Source organism: Coffea eugenioides, chromosome 8, assembly GCF_003713205.1.
Source record: "Coffea eugenioides isolate CCC68of chromosome 8, Ceug_1.0, whole genome shotgun sequence".
Classification (NCBI taxonomy): domain Eukaryota; kingdom Viridiplantae; phylum Streptophyta; class Magnoliopsida; order Gentianales; family Rubiaceae; genus Coffea; species Coffea eugenioides.
In genome coordinates, this window is record NC_040042.1 from 45,525,077 (window position 1) to 45,549,452 (window position 24,376).

The 24,376-nt window shown below is 37.1% G+C and overlaps 2 protein-coding genes across 3 annotated transcripts; both read left to right on the forward strand.

The window, feature by feature from the left end:
- Nucleotides 1-610: 610 nt before the first annotated feature.
- Nucleotides 611-6,182, forward strand: LOC113781705 (UDP-N-acetylmuramoyl-L-alanyl-D-glutamate--2,6-diaminopimelate ligase MurE homolog, chloroplastic). Its single transcript, XM_027327672.1, has 6 exons — nt 611-2,559; nt 3,628-3,744; nt 3,998-4,173; nt 4,619-4,764; nt 5,058-5,303; nt 5,765-6,182. The coding sequence occupies exons 1-5, from the start codon at nt 639-641 to the stop codon at nt 5,074-5,076; spliced, it is 2,379 nt and encodes a 792-aa protein (XP_027183473.1). The 5' UTR covers nt 611-638; the 3' UTR covers nt 5,077-5,303; nt 5,765-6,182.
- Nucleotides 6,183-11,738: 5,556 nt separating this feature from the next.
- Nucleotides 11,739-20,012, forward strand: LOC113779276 (signal peptide peptidase-like 2). 2 transcript variants are annotated; one of them, XM_027324820.1, is made up of 14 exons: nt 11,739-12,193; nt 13,035-13,193; nt 13,277-13,388; nt 13,688-13,807; nt 14,440-14,591; nt 14,694-14,876; nt 15,376-15,410; nt 16,263-16,401; nt 17,065-17,118; nt 18,425-18,517; nt 18,616-18,758; nt 19,179-19,249; nt 19,398-19,481; nt 19,619-20,012. In XM_027324820.1, the coding sequence occupies exons 1-14, from the start codon at nt 12,008-12,010 to the stop codon at nt 19,726-19,728; spliced, it is 1,641 nt and encodes a 546-aa protein (XP_027180621.1). In that variant the 5' UTR covers nt 11,739-12,007; the 3' UTR covers nt 19,729-20,012. The 2 variants fall into 2 exon arrangements, with proteins under 2 accessions (XP_027180621.1, XP_027180620.1); XM_027324819.1 differs by having other exon boundaries at nt 11,740-12,193; nt 16,263-16,419.
- The last annotated feature ends 4,364 nt before the right edge of the window (nt 20,013-24,376 follow it).

The window sequence follows — 24,376 nt, forward strand, 5'->3', positions numbered from 1 at the left end:
ATCGTCGCTGAAGTGCATGCAATTAGGCTTGTATATCCTTATCTGCGGAAGGGTCAACAAAGATGGAGGAATTATGACCCAAGAACAAAGCTTTATCCCGCAGGTTTGTGACTTGTGCGCATGCACCGTCTTTCGAGTTGGCCTCAGAAGCCTCAAATTTGCTGGTGATATTGGAAACAAACTCATAGCTGTTATCTTCCCATTTCTCCTTGTTCTTCTACCATCCAATTCCATACCTGATAAATAACCAAGAGCCTCCCCAGCAACTCCACCTAACATAAAGCGATCAGAATTAGTAGTTAGATGGTACGAAAAGAGGGAGTGTGAATTAGCAATTCAAGTTCGAGATCTTTTATTTACAATTTTTTTTGATAAAAAAAGAAAGGTAGTTATAAATAATTAACATCACAGAGCAGATCATATTTGCTGTTTTCCCTGAATTGGCAAAACGAAACAATTAAGAAGAGTATTTTCTGACTTGCCAACGTATTTTCCTTGAATTTGCCTTTATAGCCCAATCATTTCTTCTCCCTGTAGCAATAGCAAATAGTATAAAGTATAAACCTCAGGGTTCTGCTTCGTCTCTTCTACACAGTACACAGTACACACTCAAAAAACAACCGGATAGAATCATAGAAATGCCCCTTACCTTCCATTCCCTCCCATCCTTCCTTCCTCCCTTTCATATTTCTTCTTCCCCAATCCCCGAACACAACTCACTCCCCTTCCCCCTCTGCCTGAAACAATCCTTCCCCACCACTACCACCACCAGCAGAAGCTCCGCCGTTTCCGCCATTGGCCCAGATGGAAAGTTCTATCCAAACCCATCAGATGATGACCCGCCAGTAGCCCCAGAAGACTCAATGCACGGAGTCAGCAAGTTCCAGCAGATTCAACGTCAAGCTGCCCGAGCGAGAAAGCTCCAAGAAGAAGAATTCAAGAAAAACCAGTCCATTTTCGTTGACGCCCTTGCTGAAATTGAGGACCCACCTGAAAGCTCCATTTCTGCCAATGATGAAACTTCGGGGGATGATTTGTTCGGAGAGATTGATAAAGCTCTTGCCTTGAAAAGAAAAGAGTTTGTTAAACAGGGCCTTTTAAAGCCTAATCCCAAAAAGAACGAATCCCAGGTTGTTAGTGGTGCCCAGACTGAGGCTGACATTGATGAGCTGGAGCCTGAAGAAGAAGTTGATTTAGAGGAAATTAAGGAGCTTTCAGGCCTAACTGAGATTTCAGAGGATGATGATGCTGGTGGAAGTGAAGAGGAAAAGGAGGAGGAGAGCTCAGAAAGGTCTGATTTTGAGGCGAGTAATGAACTGAATAATGCTGAGTTTTCTGATTTATCCTCGTTTGATATTGATTTTGATGAATTTGGTAAGAGTAAGGCTAGAATTGTTGAACCTAAGTTTAGAATGAGTTTAGCTGAGCTTTTAGATGAGAGTAAAGTTGTGCCTGTTTCGGTGTATGGGAATTTAGAGTTGGAGATTAGTGGGATTCAGCATGATTCACGGTTGGTGGAGAGTGGTGATTTGTTTGTGTGTTGCGTTGGGAGGAACACCGATGGACATTTGTACTTATCCGAGGCTGATAAGAGAGGAGCTGTTGCAGTTGTGGCGAGTAAAGAGATTGACATTGAGGAGACGTTGGGCTGTAAGGCTTTGGTTATAGTGGAGGATACCAGTGCGGTTCTTGCTTCATTGGCTGCTTCATTTTATAGGTATCCGTCTAAGAATATGTCTGTGATTGGGATAACGGGGACTAATGGGAAGACTACTACTGCATATTTAATAAAGGGGATGTATGAGGCTATGGGATTGAGGACAGGGTTGTTGAGTACTGTGGCGTATTATGTTCATGGGGATAACAAATTGGACTCTTCAAGTACGACCCCTGATGCCGTTTTAATACAGAAGTTGATGGCAAAAATGGTGCACAATGGGACGGAAGCTATGGTTATGGAGGCTTCATCTCATGGATTGGCGTTAGGGAGGTGTGATGAGGTCGATTTTGATATTGCAGTTTTGACAAATATGACAAGGGATCATTTGGATTTTCATGGGACTGAGGAGGAGTATAGGAATTCCAAGGCTAAGTTGTTTTCAAGGATGGTGGATCCTGAACGCCATCGGAAAATTGTAAATATTGATGATCCTAATGCAACGTTCTTCATTGCACAAGGAAGTCCTGATGTGCCTATTGTAACTTTTGCAATGGATAATAAGAATGCTGATGTCCATCCCTTAAAATTTGAGTTGTCTCTGTTTGAGACCCAGATATTGGTTAATACGCCTCAAGGAATATTGGAGATTTCGTCTGGATTGCTTGGAAGGCATAACATTTATAACATTCTTGCGGCTGTTGCTGTTGGGATCGCAGTTGGTGCACCTTTGGAAGACATAGTGAGAGGGGTTGAAGAGGTTGACACCGTCCCAGGTAGATGTGAGTTGATAGATGAGGAACAGGCATTTGGGGTGATTGTGGACTATGCTCACACTCCTGATGCATTGTCTAGACTCCTTGATTATGTAAGGGAGCTCAACCCTAGGAGGATTATCACAGGTACATGAATATTTGCTTTCTTTTGTAGCTGATACAAATCTAGAAGGAGCACCATTTTCTTCTGCATGCAGTATACTCAAACTTGTAGTCTTTCTAATATAAGTATCATATTTATTTTTAGTTTGGCTCTTCTTGACTTTTATTTTGAGTATCTAACTTTTGTACTTTCAAACTTTTATTGGAATTTTCTCTCAAACCAGATACAGACGTATCTGCTTATGTTTTATCGTGGTTTACTGTAGACTTGGTATGTGAAAGAAAGTATCATCTCTGTATGTTATTAAAATGCCCCTTCTGGCTGTTTTTCCATCTTGACTGAGCTCTTTCATTAGAGTTGGTTATATATAGCTTGTTCAACTTGGAGATCAAGATCAGATTAAAACATTTACACTAATGCTGGACTGACTCACAAAATTTGCCAAATATATATGGTGGAAGTCGGGTGTACATTTACACTAATTAGCGTGGCTTTGCCATTAAGGCCACGCCAATTAGTTAAATTTTCATATAACTTTTAATCAGTTAAACACTTTCCAATTCTCTTACTGAACTAGTAAACAGCATGTTGAAGGTAATGTGAGAGGGGGGAAAAAGCCTGAGCAAATGAAAATCATTTGATGCTGAGAGACGTTTTAAAGTTGTGCTGCTGTTGTAATCTAGAACTTGAATAAGTTGAGTGTATATAACATTTTAAATGTCCTTGGCTACATACTTATGTGTTCAACTTTCTTCCTTCTAGAAACACATGTTTGACCATTATCTAGACTATCTGTTGTGGTCACTTGCGGCGTTATGTTTCCCTTGCTTCTTGTGATCATGTAGATATACAGATATGTTCCTAATTGCTTATCGGCATTGTAACATGTGGTGTTCAGTTGTTGGTTGTGCTGGTGAAAGCGATAGAGGGAAGAGGCCGATTATGATCCTTCTAGAAACACATGTTTGACCATTATCTAGACTATCTGTTGTGGTCACTTGCGGCGTTATGTTTCCCTTGCTTCTTGTGATAATGTAGTTATACAGATATGTTCCTAATTGCTTATCGGCATTGTAACATGTGGTGTTCAGTTGTTGGTTGTGCTGGTGAAAGCGATAGAGGGAAGAGGCCGATTATGACAAAGATAGCAACAGACAAAAGTGACGTGACTATTTTGACGTCTGATAATCCAAAGAATGAAGATCCATGTAAGTATTCCAGCAGGAAATGTATTTACACCACTATGGAATCTATCAATCTACAAGCAAAGTTATCTACCATAGCCATTTTTATTAAGATCCTTTTTTTATTTGGGAAGGAAGGGTGTTAGGGGGAGATGGGGGTCTTCTGCAGTTCTTACATACAGTAATATCAAGTACAAGTAACAAATCCTACAGTTTTTTTTTTTTAAAAGGCGTATGGGTGCATGATAATGATACATGATTATCTTACTTTTACCAGTGGATATATTGGATGACATGTTGGCTGGAGTAGGATGGACTATGCAAGATTATCTGAAACATGGAGAGAATGACTATTATCCTCCTCTTCCTAATGGCCATAGACTTTTCTTGCATGATATAAGGCGGGTAGCTGTACGTTGTGCGGTTGCTATGGGTGAGGAAGGTGATATGGTTGTAAGTTACTAAGCTCCTTGCTTCCTTTGTCTATATACAGTTAACTACAAATATCATTGTGCATGTAGAACTCATGTATGTATGTATCTAAAGCAGAATGTTTGCAGCGATGATAAAACTGGTTTACTGATTTCAATATTGGTTATTAGAATCAGAAAGAGTACACTGTTTCTTTTTTTTTATTTTTTATACACTGTTTCTATTTTAAGATAGATAGACCTTAATGTCCAAAACGGATAATGCTATATGCGATTAGCGCCTTTGAAGTTTTAGTGGATTAATTCTCACTCTGTGTGGGTATGATGTAATCTTGTGTCTTGTGTCAAATGATGAACAAAAGGTTTGTACGGTTAAATTACTCTTCACTGGGTTCTTGTTTTGTTCCTGTCAATATGTTTTCATTTAACTTATGGATTTTTCTTACTTTGCTGTCTGCTTGCTGCAGGTTGTTGCCGGAAAAGGCCATGAAACATACCAGATAGAAGGTGACAAGAACGAATTTTTTGATGACCGAGAGGAGTGCCGTGAGGCATTGCATTATGTTGATGAGCTTCATCAGGCTGGAATTGATACAAGTGAATTCCCATGGAGGTATGCTGATTACAGTTATGCTGGAATGCAGCTTATTTAGCATCTCATAAGCATCAAATCTTATACTCCCCAGACTTGCAATTGTCAATTGCAAATGGAAATAGTTATAATACTGAGTGTCTATCTGCAGCGCTTCTTTTATTCTATATTGAAATGTGAGGGCTGTGGAAAACATCTTTTTACTTCTAATCATTCGCTTCTATCTTCTTCTCTTTCATTATTCCTCTGTTCCATTGAAAAATTAGAGATCTTGACAAGTATTTTAAATTTGATTTCTTCCTGGAATGCTACAGGCTGCCAGAGAGTCATTGATATGGTAGCAGAAAATGTTTATAGAAAAGCTTTATGAGGATACGCAAGGAGCGCAAGTCATTTTGTGGGAGCTTGGTGCCATCACACTGGAATTGAGAAGCAGGCTGTTTGACTTGCCCTGAGATATATGGATATGAAGAAGAGCAACTGTTGCATGTTGAATGGTGTTCTTCAGCTTCAATTGCAGGAATGGTTAAACATATCAGAACCTGCTTTTATAGAGAAAGGTATGTGATTGTTTATTGAGGACATTATCAGATATTGTTGCTTAATTATCCCATCGCCATCTTCATATGTGGGGTTGCTCATATATGGAGCTGTAAATGAGCATCCCTATTTTTCAGTAAAATGCTTGGACATTATCTGTATTAACATTTAGCCCAGCCCTTTTGGTCTTCGTTATGGAAGTCAGTTCCATTTTAAGTTAGTCCAAAGGGCTGTAACTCTTTTCCGTATAGGATCCCTTGGATTTCTTGATACTCATATTTGACCGTAGATCCTTTGTAGCGGGGGAAGAGGGAATTTGATGTTCTTACCAGCTTTTGTGAGATTGAAATGAAGACAGCTTTATTCAACAGCATAGACGAGCCATTCATAGTCTTCTCTTTTTACAGTTCTGCTGTCCCCTACATTTTCACTTCGTCTGTGAACATTAAAGTTGGATTCATTTCATCTTTTCCTTTCGCAGGTTGTTACTGGGTTTAGTTACCTTGCAAGGGCAGCCAGTCGATCATACTGACGTTGCAATTTTGTAAGCATTTGCATTAACTGGTATCTCTCCATACATGTTGTAATTTTGTAAGCATGTGCAGTTAGGATTATCGGAAGGCCCCCCCCCCCCCCCCCCAAAGGGGGGGTTCTGGTTTTTTCTTCTTTCAATTGATGTTTATGTAGTGAAGGAAGGACAGAGACATGGAGATATACTAAATGAGATTGAGATATCATATTGATAGCCATTTCGAATTCTTGACTCTTAATCAGATTTTAGAGTGCAGAACTTTGAAATGAAGGTGCACTGGTGCGGTAGGTGTTGCCTTGAGCAATCACTGTAGTGTAGTGATTACCCAAAAAAAATCCCCACGGAGACAGTATATGCAAGAAATCAGATGTGCGTAAGCATCTATGTTGTGTAAAAGTTATTCCTCGCTAAACTACTGAGATTCATTCCTCCCCAAATTTTCATCAAACTTGACGAGCATTATTCTTCAGTGTCTAGAGCATTTTCTCGACGCCTTGCAAGTACCTTATATTTGCTCCGTTTGACAATTAAAACATTATATGATCTGATTTTCTTCTGCGAAGAACCTTGCTAGTAATAGATAGTTTAATATATGAATATAGGTCGGATCAATACGCAAAGACTACTCTTTTATTTAACAACATTACAACCTTAAAATGAGATTCTTGCTAGTGATAGTTAAAGAACACTACTCATACATTAAAGGAGTATCCCGCGATTGTGATTTGAGTCTTTTAACTTGAGATCAGTGATTGACATTCACCAGGAAGTCACAATGAATCTGGGATGAATAGTAAAATGTAGCAGCAGCGGTTTTCCTTGAGATTGGGGCTATTTCGAGAGAGTTTTTTTTTGGGGGGGGGGGGGGGGGGGTTTACACTACTTTACAATATCCTACACCACTGCAAAACTTCAGCCTTTTTCTGTATTTCTTCTGAATCTCAAACGACGATGGTAAAAGGTATGAACCCATATATGACCACGGGATGAATGCTGATACAACAGTGTCAGCTTAGAAACCCACCAACTTTTACAACTTAACAGTGTGTTTGCAAAGAGAACTGCCAAGGCAACTGTCAAGATTGCATTAACCAAACTTTAATGCATGATTCTATAACCAAAACTGTCTTTTTCCTCGTGAAATGCATTATGCCATCACCACCAAATGCAGAGGTGTTCGGTGCAAATTGATGTCTGCGTAAGGGGGGAAAAACTTTTAAGAAAATGAAGCAAATAGAAGAGTCCCCATCAAAGGAAAGCCAAGAAAGAACGGCCGAACAGGAGACTTATTTGGTGAGCAAATCTTTGCTTTCCTTCTTTCCAGACACTAGAAAAGTTGGTATTGGTGTTTAGCGGATAAAGGGCCAACTGGCATACGATTTGCTAAATATCTAAGGTTATAAGATGGCCTGACGAAAGGTGGAGTTAGACGGCCTTTAATTTGATATGGATTTAAATGCTATCTAAGATGGCTTACTAAAGAAGTTAACAAAATCCAAAAGTTTTGTTGATACTACAAAAACTTGCTGCAAAGCATTAATCACAATATAGAATCGGAAGATCCCATCATTTATTCAGATTCATGCCAATGGACAAATTTTATACTCAGAAAGGCTAATGACACCATAACTCTTTAGGCTTTACAACTGTTTACATCCTCTCCTGCCAACTTTACAATACGGAACTAATTATATCGCACACAGCCCGTCTGCATTTAGATAGAAACTTCACCAACAGGCATAAAAATCGCATATTTTTCTTCCTCTTAGTGATAAGAAAGCAATGAAACATATGCAGAAGAAGAGCATCATTCTTTCACATAGAGAGCATCGGTGTTCGGGAGAGGGCTTCGCTGATTGAGTTATATATATATATATTTTTTCATCTGGTGAATAAAAGATGGTAAGAGTGTATTCAACCTCCGAAGACACGATATAATTGTACATGCTTTTATAATTCTGCTTTTCATTGATTAGTCTATGCTATTATTCTTTTTATTATGACACATTATTTGGTTTGGCCTTCTTGTTCGATCGTAACATCATGCCTTGGTTGGATTTGAAATTGCAAATTGAACTGTTTCTTTCTTTCTTTTTTGTCTAGCTTAATCTAAGTTTATTAGTACGATTGAGGAATTAGTAAATTGAATGCCTATGGTCGTTCTTTGCAATTTAGGACAGTTAAGAGTACAGAGTTAAGACTTGGTGTTTGTTTATAAATTTGCACTGCCTGCCAAGTGACTTGATTGTGCAATGATCCTTTTGCATGCAAACACTTCGGGTTTACCATCCAAATTCTTCTGATTATATGCTCCAGAAGAAGAATTAACTGGTAAAGTAGTAATACTGAAACGGTACTGACTTTGCTAAGTTGAAGGATTCAATCCTGAATCGCTGTCTATCTAGCAACTATCTAATGCTGGATCTTTCTAGTTTGTCTAAGTTTTTCAACCATTTTATTTCTGCTCTATCCTGTTCTTTTTTTCCTTTTTTGTGTCATTTGTTGCTGTAATATTGATCCTTGTTGCCTATATTTCTTCTTACACTGAAGCAATTATTTTGTTGACCTGTAGATGAGTATCTTCAACGCAGACTACTTGCATTTTGTGTAAGGTAGAAATAGGAGAGAGACCAAGAATTGCTGAATGTGCTCGAATCAGATGCGAAATGTGAGAACTTAGCTCGCCGTGAGGATGGTCTACCATATTTTCAGGTTTAACTTTGGCAATTAATTTGAATCTGAGTTATCTCCTTGTCCAAAACCTCTCTACTTCAGCACCTGGTAGAATCAATTAGGCGGAGGTGTAGTTTATTTACACGTACGCTGGTTCTTCCGGATGTTGAGCCTTTATGTAGTGTCAATTGAGGTCTGATCACTATCCTCTGATTTCAGAACATGAAGGTAATCACAACCGTGCTTTAATATGGATCTGGACCAAAAGTTCCAGCAGCGATGGGAGTATAGGAGGAAAGATGATGAGGTTGATTCCTCAACTGATGACTCTAAATCAAGTTTAGGTGATGAGCCAGTTCAAAAGAAGCATAAACTTGTTCCAAGTTTGAGTTTGTCCCAGGATGATGACGCTATTGAAACCCCAAGTTCTCGAGAAAACTATCAGGAAGATGCCACAAAGAGTGTCCCTTTTCGAGCAGCTGAAGTTACTAAAAAGCATTGTGAACCAGGAATGGAGAAAACTGCCGTTGATTTTAAATCCAAAAGAAACTCTGGGAAAAGGAGAAATACGAAGGTCAGGAACCACATCCAAGACCGAGAGCCTGTGCTATTGAATGACCTCAAAATCTTCAGTGAGTCCCTATTAAAGGATCTCAAAGTTGCAAGAGAGAAGATGTTTGTGCAAATGAAGAAACAGATGACAAAGTTGGTGGCTGTGAAGCAGGTTTCAAGACCGAGAAGCAACAGTTGTTTGAAGAAGTCTGATGGAGCAATGCATCAGGCTGGAAAGAAATCATGCAAAAGAATTCAAAGTTCTGATGGTAGGTTGAGAAAAGGGTCTAAGAAAGACAATCTGGGATTTGAATCAAGCAAATCTTCTATAGCTAATTCAGAGAGAACAAATCTTGAAAAGGCAGCACTTCATTCCAATAGGATGGACAAGAGAGAAACACTAAGTTTACCTAGAAACAATTCAGTACATTTAGTTGAAGAGTCTGATCAAATAGGTTCTTCCTTTTATGTGACATTGCCTAGTGTCTTGCCAAAACCTCAAACTGAGAGCCTGAGTATTGATTCTTCTTTACGTAATCACAATGAGTCTGGATCTCCAGTAAATATTGCTCAAAATGCAGAAAAGGAAAATCCCGTGACTGATGCAAATAATTATGGCTACCTCTTTGGGATCCAGCCAGATGAACCATTTGGAAGTTTAGCTCAGATTACTTCAAAAGGCATGGGTTTGTTGGACTATCAAAACAGTCAAACATCAAGCATGGTTTCTGGTTTACCAGTGCCACTTAATCATTGGAAGAATAATGGTTTCACTATCACAAGCCAAAGTGCTAAAGATCCAGCTCAGCAGAATAATGCAGCAAGGATGGATGGTGGAGCTATTAGAGTTCCTGGGAGAAGCCATGCCCTGTCAGAGTGCTTTGTTGGTAACACCATAAGCTGCAGCATGCATTATGATACTAATAATGCTGATGGAGGACTTGCATCATTTAGATGTGGAGAAGTTAAAATAGACCATCTTGTGCTGAAATAGTTGTCAAAAGAATAAGTAGGATGTGTATCGATTTCTCTGACCTGTTGATGTGCTATTTCCTTTGATCCTTCGACAAAGGGATGGCATTCATATCCTTAAGCTAATGATATATTCATCTATGTTTAAACAGACATCCACTCTGAATTTCTTTTTCTGTTTTTTTTCCCTGAATTTGGTGTTCTTGTCCAGTTAAAGTTCCCCTTCTTTCTAACTCGATGCAGCATAGCCATTTCCCTGTTCTATGTTATTAGATAAACCTGAGCACCAAGACTTTCGAATTGCATCGCATAATCTAGTACTGGAATAGTTAAAGCACTATTTTTCTTCCATCAAATGACTGCTCATCAATTGCAGTTTTGCGAAATTTGTTTGTCTACTCCTTTACATTTACACATAAAGGGCTTATTTTCTTGGAAATGATCTGAATGCAAACACGTCAGGTTTGAACTCTGTTCCTTCTTAGTGTTACAAAAAAGCCTAGTGTAATGGTGTGCATCCTAGTTAGCCTTGTTCCTAATTAGAGATGTAATCGAGTTGAGTCGAGCACGAGTATCGCTATACTTCAGCTTGACTCAACAGTAAAGATGTATTGATCGAACTCGAGCTTGAGCAGCAGAAATGGAGTTTGGACTCGAATTCGAAAAATAGTTTGAAAACTCGAGATCGACTCGATTATACTTGATTTTCTTGTGAGTATGATCGAGTTCGAGTACTTGACTCAACTAAAAAAGTAATTCTGATAATTTATACAACTTCCAAATCCGAAAGAGTAAAATTGTAATAACTAAACATATAATTTTTAATTAATTACTTTGTGTTCGATAAGGCTCGATGAGCCATCAAACTTGAAAAATCAATACTCGAATTCGGTTTGAATAATTATCGAGGTACTCGCACTCGATCAAGCTTTTGACCGAACTGCTCGTGAGTAGTTCGATGTTGGATTACATCCCTATTCCTCACAATATAACTCATTCTATGATGTCTGCAATTACCCTGTTAGTTAATGTTTACGGACAACGTTAGTCAGAAGGGTCCTAGTTGAAGGAAAAGTGCCATGCTGTGTGCTGTGTCGATCAATCCCCATGGTCTTCAATCTTCATCACTGCTATCCTAAGCCCTCATTGTCATCGATCATCATTGACTCGATGCTCTTTCTATTCTGGCCCTCATGCAAGTTACTTTGGATTTTATAACCAGATGCACTAAAACGGTTCTCCAAGAATTTCAGTCCGGCAAACACCAGATACTACAATAAGAAAGCGAGGAACTCCATTATTTGCTTTGCAAACGCTACTATATATATGTTTTACAATTGCTCTGACAATTTTAGAGAATTGCAACCCCTTTTCATGCCCTCTAGCGCTCCAAGAAGGCATCATAATTCGTAATTTTTTTTTTGTAATTAGACTTTGGTGATTTGCCTCAATTGGTGAAAAGGTATAACATCAATGTGTTGCACCCAAATTGTAAGTCATCGATATCATAGTAATCAGGTCACAAGTACTTTAAGTGTGACCGAGTGTTGGTGAAATAGTACGAATTTCTCTAAATAAATGCCTAAACACCTGAAAAACGGAGAGATCTACACGCTTTTAAGGTGACAACTTACAGCATAAAAAACTGGTCCGCGTACGTTTTCAGTTCTCACCTTCACCAGATTGGTTGACATTTGTGAAGACCTCCACTTCTCACAAGTCCCCGACCGATGACGCCCACTTTCCACAGCAACTGTTTTAAGTATTTGAATTTTTTATTTCATCCCTTGATTTTTCCCAACTTTATTCGTCACATTCTCAAGTTATTCTTATAACCGATCCCAAAAAGATTTTAAAAGAAAGATAAAAACAGACCAAATTTTTTATCGAAAAAGGGATCTGCTTTTGGACCCTCTATCTCTATGCATTAAATGATTGATATAGTTCAGCTCAGACTTCAGAGGCTGTGATGCACCGAACTAAATACATAAAAAAATGAAGAAAAATAGCATCAAAGCTTCTGCATTTCTCATGGGTTTTGACAGAATTTGCAGTTTAATCTGCGTGTATGCAATTGTAGTGGTGGTCTTCAGTAGTCCAGCTGAAGTGACGGCCGGTGACATAGTTCATGAAGACGATTTAGCCCCTAAAAAGCCCGGTTGCGAGAATGATTTCGTTTTGGTACTTCATCTACTCCTCTACTTCTCCTCGACCCTTTTAAGATTTTCTGTGACTTCTAAACAGGATTCTAGTTATTCTTTTTTTCATGTTCTACTACTAAAATTTTCAGTCAGTTGCTTGATTTTATTTATATGGTCTCGCCACTTCCTTTTCTCATTTTTGTTTTAAATGATGCTGTGACGGAGTTGTGGTGATTATGTGTTAAGGAACTGGATTCCGAAACGAACCTAACCTCTTAGCTTTCCCACCTGTTTTATGTGTTGAATTTTGGGATGGTTGGAGTGGGTTGAGGTCAATTGGACTTTTCTTGTTAAAGATTAGATTTTTAATGCTTCTAATTGTGTTTGGATTTTATTGAGTAGTATATGATGAGGTTTCATGATGAACTTCAGTGCATTTTGGTTTTGGGCGTTTTAATGATCACTAAAAGCAGCTTCTACTCTTCTGAATCAGGTTGCATTTCGCACCCCAGCCTTCACCCAACTCGAAAATTAAGAACTGACGGAAAAGAAAAAGTTAAGAACATGAAAAAATCTCGAGCTTTACTTCGTGATAATTAAGAACATGAAAAAAATCTTGAGCTTTACTTCGTGATAACTATTGAATTCTTTGCCCTAGTATAATGGAGCATGGCAAATGAAATTTCATGGCATAGTACCACTTGAGGTAGCCTACTTTGAATTTGGCATTTGTAGGTTGTAGTGTTACTGTTATTGGAGCTGAAAGCTTCAGTTGGCTGCCTATCATTTGGTAGACAAGAGATGAATTTCTGTCATTTGGTATATATTCAATCCTATCTGTTAACATTACTCGTCATTAATGTTATTGCTGCATCCGATAGGTAAAAATTCAGACTTGGGTTGATGGCATAGAGAACGCTGAGTTTGTTGGTGTTGGTGCTAGGTTTGGCACTACAATTGTTTCGAAGGAGAAAAATGCACAACAAACTCACCTTACTCGTTCAAACCCTAGGGATTGTTGTAGTCCTTCAATTAACAAGGTTTGTGTTGACTACTGTTTTAAATATCCCTATTAGTGTTTAGTATCTCCATGCTAAAAGCAGACTTTTGTTGTTTGTATTAGCTTGCTGGAGATGTCATCATGGTTGATCGTGGCAAGTGTAAATTTACAACTAAGGCTAATATTGCAGAGGCTGCTGGTGCTTCAGCTGTCCTTATTATCAATAATCAAAAAGGTAATGATATTTTACTTAATGTATTTGATGCCCATATTTTGGCATGGGTGGCTGAAAAGGGTGCTGAGCTAAATCTATTTGCTTGTTGCCTTGTGATGTTCCTTGATCATCTGTGGTTCAGTTCTTTTTTTAGTGTCTCCTTGCTGTTTTGTTTGGTATTACCTTTGCTCTGCCATTGATGTCTTCAATGAAAGGACTGTTCTGGTTATCTGATCTATGAATAATCAAGATGCTGTTCATTTTATATTACTGTTTTCTGTAACACTTCCTGTGTCATATGGGACTCATAACCTTTGCAGAACTCTACAAGATGGTCTGTGAGCCTAATGAAACTGATCTGGACATAAAGATTCCAGCCGTGATGCTTCCGCAAGATGCTGGTGCAAGCTTGGAGAAGATGCTGTCAAATAGTTCATCAGGCAAGCTTCCCTCCTCATGAAGATGTGCAACTTAAATAATAGAATATTCTTGTTAGTCTTATGCTGCTTTGAAAGAAATTCTAAGCACCTAACTTCTGCGCTATTAAGATGACAGAACATCGTCTTTTTCTTTTTTTCTTTTTTTTTTTGGTGCTATTATTATTATACTTAAGCAATTTAGCATAGCAATTGTCTTCCCATGGCTTGAAATTTTGCTGTACCTTGCATTCTTTTTATTTGCCGTGGATAAACAACTGTGAGCTATAGCATAAAGGCTTTGATTTCTTCAAGAATCAATAGCCAAAAAGCAATCATGTCTACAAGAAACCTTTTAACTGATGATTGATGACTATATGTGCTTTTTGTGCATGTGAAAAGTAAGGGAAGAAAGCTGCAATGCATTTTCTGATTCTTGCAGATGCTTAAGAAATAAACAAACTAAAATTTGGTGCAGAATAAACTAGTATGCTAGTTTAAGACTTCAGACAGTTTGACTAAGTTTAGCATTACTTTTTTGTTGAACTAATGTGTCCATCATTAGTATTTGTGCTATTACTTCCAATTGTTTTTTATCCTATTCCAGATATATTTCTATAAATTCCCTTCTTGATGGCATTTGTATCTTTCTCTAGTTTCTGTGCAGCTGTACTCTCCACGAAGACCAGTAGTTGACATAGCAGAAGTGTTTTTGTGGCTAATGGCAGTTGGTACGATCTTATGTGCCTCTTATTGGTCTGCTTGGAGTGCTAGAGAAGTGGCTGTTGAACAGGACCAGTTGTTAAAGGTTGAATATGAGTTTTTATTTTATTGGGTTTTGCTGGTTCATGCAGCTTTGTTTTTTAGTTCACAGCCTGTGTTCAAAACAAATCTTATCTTCTTCTTCTAGGATGCGTCAGACGAAGTTCCAAGCCCAAAAGGTCTTGGTGTAAGCAATGTGGTGGATATAAGCACTGCATCGGCAGTCTTCTTTGTAGTCATTGCTTCATGCTTCTTGATTTTACTGTACAAGCTAATGTCATCCTGGTTCCTTGATCTCTTGGTGGTTCTTTTTTGCATTGGTGGTGTAGAGGTGTGATTTTCCCTTTGAAATGCAAGCCTTATATGTTTCAATTCATCAATAAATATAGATATTTGTCTCATATAAATAATGTCTCATCAATATATATAGATTTTTCTCTCTTATAAATTATTTCTGATGTGTAGACAATGGTCCATTTTTTTTGTTCACTGACAACCCCCCCTGATTTCTGGAGCCGTTGTTATTTCCCGTTGCACTGGTTTTGTGGGGATTTGCACTCTTTCTTTTGACATTCAGCATGCACTATAAAGTTGGAAACATGTCTCAGTATGTTTGCCCTCGGATATTATAAAGTTGCTACAATAAATAATAACCACTTTTAAATGCTATACTTGCAAATCTGCATCACTGGGAATCTAAACATACGTACTTTTTTATCTAAATTTTGGCTTCTAAGTCTGCCTGTTTATATCCTTCTTTGTTCCCGTTCAATGAAGCTCTTTATAGTAATTTTAATTTCTAGTGTGTTGGCTTGTATTTTAATTTGCAGGGCTTGCAAACTTGCTTGGTTGCTTTGTTATCTAGGTACATTGCTTTCTTAGCTTCTTTTTCTTCTTTTTTTTTCCCCTTTTCTTTTCCTTCTTTTTGCACTTGCTATTCAGCTCTTCATTTACTTGTCATCTCCAACTCAGAGGTGCTATGTTGGTGTAAAGAGCTCATGATTTGTGTTGAATCTTTTTCTGGGGTTAATTGTCTGGCGGAAATTAATCTTAAAATAATATAGAAGAAGCCACTATGAATTTTCTATTTGGAAGAACAAGAGTAGTTGTGGTGGTGTTAGAGAGGGGTTTAGAAAGGAAAAGTTGAAGAGAGCACTCTAGGGTAATTAAATTCCCACACACCCATTTTAGCTTCTTGCACAAAAGGTACCCTGTCTATATGGCCTTATAATTCTTCTCAACAACCTACATTTAAGCTTCAAGGAGAAACAGCAAGGTTTGGACTAAATCCATCCTGAAATTATATTTGCGTCAGAATAGAAACTCTTAAGAGTTCATTATGTACTCTATTAAGGCTACATATGTCACTTGAAGTGTAAGGTAAAAAAGAGATTTATACTGTAGATGGCTACTTCTAATTGTTTTGGAAGTTGTAATGATTTATATATGCTCTTTGGTTTTCTGTTGAAATATTTGCCTAGTTGAATTTCTTATCACGATGATCTGCAGCTGATAGTAGTGTTCTGTAGAACAGTCAATATGATTGGCTGGACTTCTATTTGATTTTTAGTTTGATGGTCCTATACTTAAATGCTGGAAGTTGTACTTAAGTACTTAAGCATAATATTTGGCAAATTTTATTCAGTTCATGATGCAACAAAAGTTTAGGTTAGATTTTTGCAATCAATTGAAGCTTTGGAATTTGTAAATTTTTCAGGTGGTTCAAACGCACGGGAGAGTCATTCATTAAAGTGCCTTTCTTTGGAGCTGTCTCTTACCTTACTTTGGCTGTATCTCCATTCTGCATAGCTTTTGCTGTTATTTGGGCTGTGTACAGAAATGCCTCTTTTGGCTGGGTAGGCCAAGATATTCTTGTAAGCATAGTTGCTTTTGTCATGTTTCCTTGTGTTGTTTAGCTAGTGTACATGGTGCTTACTGAGCATAAATAAATTATTGGGTCAGTAAGTGAACCTTCATTCTGTTCTGAGTGAGTCAGTGACAATGTTAAGAGTGACAGTAGAGCCATATTTAAGAGAGAGAGGTAAATGAAGGGGAGGGTGAGACCAGAAAAAAACTGTCCTTTTCTTCTCTAGAATGAAATTTCCCAAGTGCTTGTGGATGGTACACCTGTGTCGAGTCTAAGATCTTGTCTTTGAGCATTTACCACTGCTCATTGTGTTTACAATTCCTTCCCTCTCCCCCTCCCCCCTCTATGTTAAATATGGTTACTCATGCCATCTTCGTGAATTAGGGTTTGCTGCATCCTGTTCTACCAGTGAGCTCACAAAATATATTTAAATATAATTATTATCATTATGTTCTCAAGTCTTAAAAATCCTGCCTCTATACCCTTTGTTGTGGTTGGTATACTGATTTTGATTTTTGCTCTCATAGATCTATCTTAATGTCACTTAATCTGAACCAGATGCTTTATGTATAAGTTGCACTTGAGGACCTAAGATATTTAGATTTAATGCAGCTTGATCTTTTGACATATGATTCCTGTTCTTTTGTGTCAGGGGATTGCACTGATAATAACAGTTATTCAGATTGTGCGAGTCCCTAATCTCAAGGTAACAACACCAGCAGTTTGGCATACCTTTAAGTTTTTTTTTTTTTTGTTCTGCTCATTCTATGATGCTTCAATGTTGAATAATGAGATTTACTGAACTTTGAACAAGTATGCTTACATACATGTTTCTTATTTCCCAACATGTGTCACTGTTTGGGTGTTCCACAAAAAGTATTGGTAGGTAGAACAAGTTTTGCTGTGGAAGATGATAGGAGGATAAGAAAGAAATGAATCAAAGGGCATTATATTCCCAATGTCTTGTATCTGTTCACTCCGCTATTTGCACATGCTGGGCTCAGAACCAATTCTTGTGGATTTTGATTCTAAAGTATCAGTCAGAGAATTAATCTATACCCTCCTATATTAATTCTGAGAATCTTTTTTCTAGTGTTCAAGCTTTTGAAATTTTAATATATCAAGGCTCGTGTTAGGGCATTTGAAGTCTGTGATTCTTTATAAAATGGAAGATTGGTTAGGAGTGAAATATTATTCCTTCATTAGCTTTTACTTTTTTGTAAGGAAATATTAAGAACTACAAACATATAGTTAACTTTAGCATTCAGAAGACACAGCTCTGAATGGCAGGGAATTTTATGTTGCTTATCCAAAGAGTTTGAAAGTTAAACTCTTTGTGCTTGTCTAACTGGCTTCTTATGCCTATGACAAGGGCATTTAGCTCCTTGTAGCAGGTGGATGTTGGACTTTGCATGTTAGCTGGCCATGTTCATTCTGGCTGAAAATGTATTTAATAGGATATTCGCGTTGTAGGGATGATGTAATGAGAAGTAACTTAAACCACATTCTACCACAGTGGACCAGTTTGAAAACCGGACTTGAAGTTGGCAAAATTATATGGTGCAATAAAGAACATTATGGAGTTAGACAAAAAGATGAAGCTCTCTGAATCACTGTTTACATAAGAGAGCCTGTCTAGTTTCACCTTGCTCTGAAATGTCCAGAGAAGGATTTTTCCAGAAAATAAATGCTCCAGTACAATGTCTGAGTTTGAGCTGAAACCTAGTGTAGGGAGCAGGGATAGAGAAACAATTTTAGTAAAACTTAGCTACTTAAAGTCTGGCTAACCACTGCATTGTGTTGCTCCTGGTGGTCAAATTACTCACTCAGCACCAACTATTTTACTGGTTCAATCTAATTTTCCTCCAATGAGGCTACGAGACATGAAGTGGTTAAGGTTTACTTTTTATCTACTGCTATTTATAAGAAAAAAGGATTTTTTTTTTGAATAAAAGATATGCTTTATAGCACATATTTCTTCCATGTAATTAGGAATCTGTACTATCTTTCAGGTGGGCACAGTTCTTCTTAGTTGTGCCTTCTTGTACGACATATTCTGGGTCTTTGTTTCAAAGACGCTGTTCCATGAAAGCGTGATGATTGTGGTGGGTAATTTTTTTTAATAGACAATGAATATTCTAGAATTCAGTAATTTATTTGGCAAAAAGGTTCGCTTTCAAATGAGTAATTTATGGGTTTTTAGGTTGCTCGAGGTGATAGAAGTGGAGAGGATGGTATTCCAATGCTTCTGAAAATTCCACGCTTGTTTGATCCTTGGGGTGGTTTTAGCATCATAGGCTTTGGTGACATCCTTTTACCTGGGCTGCTGATAGCATTTTCGCTCAGGTTTGATTTGTTTAGCTTTGTATTATCTGCGGATCTGCTATGCATAGAGATCTGTAGTACTTTTGAGCAAAAAAAAAAATTTCTAGCTTTATGGTACAGTTGCTCAGTATTCTTTGGAACTTTATTATTGTCTTGTGGCAAGGAAAAGTTGAAAAATTTCATGATCTGGGTAAATTGCTTGGCTCCATAAAATCATGAGGATAGATTTTCAGTCATAAAATATATCTTGGGTTAGTTTAACAACTGAAGCAACGATCATACCATCTAATCACTGGCATATGTAATGTCCTTTTGTTTCCCTTTTCGCTGACTTATAGTGGGTACATGGTATTCAATTGCTGTAACAAATGAAAATTTTCTTTATGAGGCCTGTGTTGTTTGTCACTTGGTTCATTTGGGAAAACTTGGTGTACATTGCAGATATGATTGTCTTGCAAAGAAGAATCTTCGAGCTGGTTATTTTTTATGGGCAATGTTTGCTTATGGACTAGGTAACCACTAGGATGTCAAGATTTTCCTCTAATACAAGTGTTTTTGAGATATCTTGGTACTTCAAATTTTTGGCACACTCATCTTTCTTCTGATGTGTTGCTTACTACTCGTATCAGTAGATGAAACAGTTTATTTAATACATTGTAGGTCTGCTTATTACATATGTGGCGTTGAACCTGATGGATGGCCATGGCCAACCTGCTCTTCTTTACATCGTCCCATTTACTCTTGGTAATCTATCATGGGAATCTTTGTACTTGTATATGCCATCTGTAATGCAAACTGTGTGTGTGTGTGTGTGTGTGCGGGCGCGTTCGTGCGCGCGCGTTTAATGATTTTCTGAATACAAAATTTGATGACTGGTGCAGGAACCTTTATAGCACTGGGAAAAATGAGAGGCGATCTAAAGATTCTGTGGACAAAAGGAGAACCCGAAAGGGTCTGCCCGCATGTCGGCCTTGAATCTAACAAGGAATGATTCACACTTTAGAAATACTTAAACGTGTAATTATGTTGTAATGGCTAGTTTTGTGCATTATCAAGCAGCCCTAGTGCCCTGCTGTTTTCGTTGAAACCCTCTCTTTAATTTTTTTTTTTTTTTTCCAAGAATTGCTTGTGCTTGATGCGAAATGTTGTAATCTATCTGTAATTTATTGCTAGTCCGATGGGTCCACAAAGCTGTGGATTGAGGCGCTGGTTGATGAAATCAAGTTTGGGTTTGAGATGGATCCTCATCCATCATTCCATTTCCCTTCCCTCTTATTTTGCCCTCCCATTGATTTTCCAAACAGAGAGGGCTATTGTAACTATCATTGCCCATAAAGCCTGTTGCAGCTACTGAAAACTGGTCCTGAATACTTTATATGTTTGGCAAAAGGGTTGGAATTAACAGAAAATTGTGAATCATGGCAGTGCAGCTGCTTTCTGTATGGATAGGAAGGAGTTGCAATTGGCACATTTAGAAATATTACCAAATGGGGATGTCTGAAGGACACTCCAGTGTTCCAGACTAAAAGGGATATCGGGTTTTAACCAGTAAAGTTGAAGTAAATCTTCTAGATTAAAGAGGATTAATGAGCGGTGTAGATAATCCTTGATAGCTTAAACTTGAGATCCATCCGTTAAACTCACAATCCTTGATAGTTTAAACTCGAGATCTATTAGTTACATTTTGAGATAAAGTTTGTTAAACTCACAATCCTTGATAGTTTAAACTCGAGATCTATCAGTTACATTTTGAGATTTTGTTTGGATTGCTTGTTTTCGTCGGAAAATATTGTCGTTTTCCGTGATCACATTTTCCTATCACCTTTTTCCCTCACATATGTCAAATCGCTACAGTAATTTTTTCATGAAAAATGACAGAAAATGCAATCCAAACACATCGTCTTTGTTCATAATTATAATTCTCTAATCCTTTAAAATAGGTGTCCAATGCTTAGGAATAGGGATGATCAATGACATGTAGCTGTTCGTCTAAATAAATAAGTGAAGTTGACTCAAAAAACTCACGACTTTAACGCAAACCTGATTGTGCCCCTGAGTAATTATTAGTAATTCATTAGACCATAAGAGCCCAACCAGATAATTAATAGTAGCGTGACAACATAAAAAGCTGTTCCTAATCTCTTATCTCCACCACACAACATCTCAGGCTGATCTTCCAAATAATGCACACATTTTTGGCATGTTCGCATCTTTCCTTTGGGGATCTTGCCGATCCTATTCTACGTCTACGTCTTCGTCTTGGTGGCCATAATAAAAATTGAATTTCCCAGTTGAATGACATTTTTTCCAGATGGGAAATGGTGGTGTCTGGGCTGATGGTCGGCTGCCTCCAGCCTCCAGTCGGCTACATGCTGACGATGGTACAATCATTCATCAGAGAGAGTTGAGCTGCTTCCACGTGGACAGCCTATTGAGGTTGGGGCGGTTGACGTGAGGTATTTGGAATATTGTAAGTAGAATAAGAATGACAAATTCCACAAAATGTTAGGTGATGTAGCTTTTGGTTGTGCCTAGGATTATTTATTATTCTACACAACTCTAATAGAAAAAGGTTAAGTTTTGAGGGAAAAGAGATTTTAATATTATTTAAAAATTTATGAAAGAAAGGAAATGATTTTGGACACGTTAATCAATAAATATTCCATTCAATACCTTTTCAAAGATAGAATGGGCAATTTAAAAAATTTTTGTAGTCTTTCCGTAGCTTTCCTTTGCTTTCTGCTCGATTTGGGATGGAAATTTTTTTTAACTGCAACGGGTATCTTTCTCCTCCCAAATCAGTCGGATTCTTTTCCTTTCTAATTCACTAAAACTCTCAAAAGTGAGAAATACCTACCTTTCTCTTCCCTTCTTTTCTTTTCTGCTCTAATCTCATCTCCCAAACTAGGCATAAGTATCACATTTTATTATTTTTCTCTTTCTTTCTCCGATAGTTCGTGGGCAATAAACTTTTCTTTCAGAGGATTTAATTCTTGAGTAAATCTTACGTATCACTATTATGGTTAGATATATGATGCATATGAAAATTTTATATTTTAAATTTAATCAGTAGACATCTTAAAAGTGAAAATATATACACTATTAGTGTATAAAAAATTATGTGAATATCACTTTTATGTTAAAATATGAGTATTTATTTGGTGATACATGTTTTATAAATTTATGCAAATTTATAAATTTACCATAATCTCCAAAAGCTAAATTTGATACTAATACTAAATCAAACTTTTTTCTTCCAACTGTCTAAATAGAAAAACATAAAATATTTGAAGAACTACAATCCAAAAATTTGTAGCAAATAATTTACGAGGAATCAATAGTTGACAAATTTATGAAGGTCTTTTTCATCATTTATGAAACACACCGAGGAGGAGAAGTAAAGCAGCAGGCGTGGGCCTGAAAGAAGCACGTGATGCGAGGAGAGGGCTCAATTTTGGACAATGGCTCGACATAGAGGCCAATTGAGAATTGCATCATTATGACTGGTGAGTTGTCCGGCGTGATGGCATGATTGCCTTGGCTGCCCCTGTTTCTTCAGATGCTATGGAAAAAAAAATAAGCTACACTACGATATTTGTCCTGATCCCATTATTTCTTCCCAATGTTTTTTCTACTTAAATGGTCCATATACAAATTTTTCCTATAATTCTTTTTTATTATTTAAATTTGTAGCACTACAAAAGTGGGATTTAAAAATCAAGAAAAATGAAAGAAAATTTGAATTCAGTACCTCTGAATCTTGACACTTTTATGCTTCAAATAGTTGCTATCGCAAAAAAAAAAATAGAGAAATTATACAATGAGGACGCTTTTATTAAATTATGGCTCTATGCTTAAACTTTAGATCGATCAGCAATGGTAATGAAAGTTATGTAACCGTGAAATTTTTGTTTTCACTTTCATCAAATCCCTCTTTCTCCTTGTAGGTTTGGAGTCATCTCTGCATAGGAACAATAATCCTGAAAGCTTTAATTAACTCTCTTTTTTCCTCAAACAAAGACATTTTACTTTTTTGAACCCAAAAAAAGAAAAAGGCATTGTACTTTCTTTTTCTTCTTCTGGAATTTTTTGAGGGATAGTTATGTGAAGCATATATATATATAACAAGTGTGGATTAGTGATGATAGCCACTTTTTCAGGAAATTACATGTCTTTGGTTTTGGCCTACTTCTGTTTATACTCTAGTGCACTAACAAAATATACACTGAGTGAGTAAAGACTCTTCCTTTTTGCTTTTGGTTCGTGACACTAGACCTGCTAGAGATAGAGCGGGACTTGAACCCAAAAAAAAAAAAGACGTAGAATGAGAGGAGAACTCTTGGGCCACGGGAATGAATAACTATTGCCGCTATTACTACTGCTCATCTGTCTTTCTTGTACAGTATACTTAACGACAAATGTCCGGATAGTAAAGCGGGTGATGATGTTTGCCCAATGTTGGCTGCTCTCTTAATCATGACAAGGAAATTCGCTGATTTAAACGAATGATGATGCACGACGCAATAAAATTCAAGAGAAGTCAGTCATATGTATCTGTACCGAATAATGTTGCGTGATAACTTGGCTTCAAATCCTCTGTATCCAAAATTTTATCTGTCTCCTCTGTTCCTTATTTATACAGCTGCAGCTGCCACGTGTTTCTAACCTTTTGTTAACCCAAACTCAAATAAATCGATAATAATCAGTTTACAAGTTTTGTTAACCCAAACTCAAACAAACCGATAATAGTCGATTGACAGGTTTACTCAAAGGCTGATTTTACAGATAACTCAAAACTATTGAGTAACTAATTTTAAATCATCGCATTTACATAATTACGAGATGTAAAAAAATTAGAAAGAGCTAAACTTGTTTGTTAAAAATTATGATCAACAAGACTCTTTTTTGTTAAAAAGAAAATAAAAAAAGTTTTGAGTTATCGGTTTGTTTGAGTTTGGATTAACAAAACTTGTAAACCGATTATTATCGATTTATTTGAGTTTGGGTTAACAAAAAGTTAGGGACACGTGGCAGTTGTACAAATAAGGGACAGAGGGGACATAGACAATTTTGGAGACATAGGATTTGAAGCCTGATAACTTCTGTTTTTTTTTTTTTTTGTTTTTCTCTCTCTCTATCTATCTATATATATATATATATGAAGGAAAATTTTGGTTCAGTGTCATGTAAATTTGAGTTGGAGTTAGCTCATTTTTGTAGTTTTCTCAAGGGGTGCCATTGTATGCATCGAAATTGACAAGCATCGGCAAATTACGTAATATAGAAGGTGATAAAAGTTGTGGATTTACGTCATATAATGAAACATTTGTTATTTAAGAGTTTTCTTTGTAAATTCTATTAATATTAACTCGCTTGCATCGTTAGGTGTTAGTGTAAAGATTTTTTTTTTGGTTCAAAAAGAGTTAAATCGATGATGTAGGAAATATTTCATTCCACTAGCCTTAAGAAATCAAACATTCAAACTTTGGGAGGGGCAATAGCACTTGAAATTTGAATTGGATCAAAGAATTTTTTTTTTTCCCTGTAATTCAAGCTATTTCCTTCTTTATTTTATTGTGCCAACTCTAGTATGAAATGAAGTAATTGCGAAGTACCCGTTTCAAAGCTGGGCACAAATT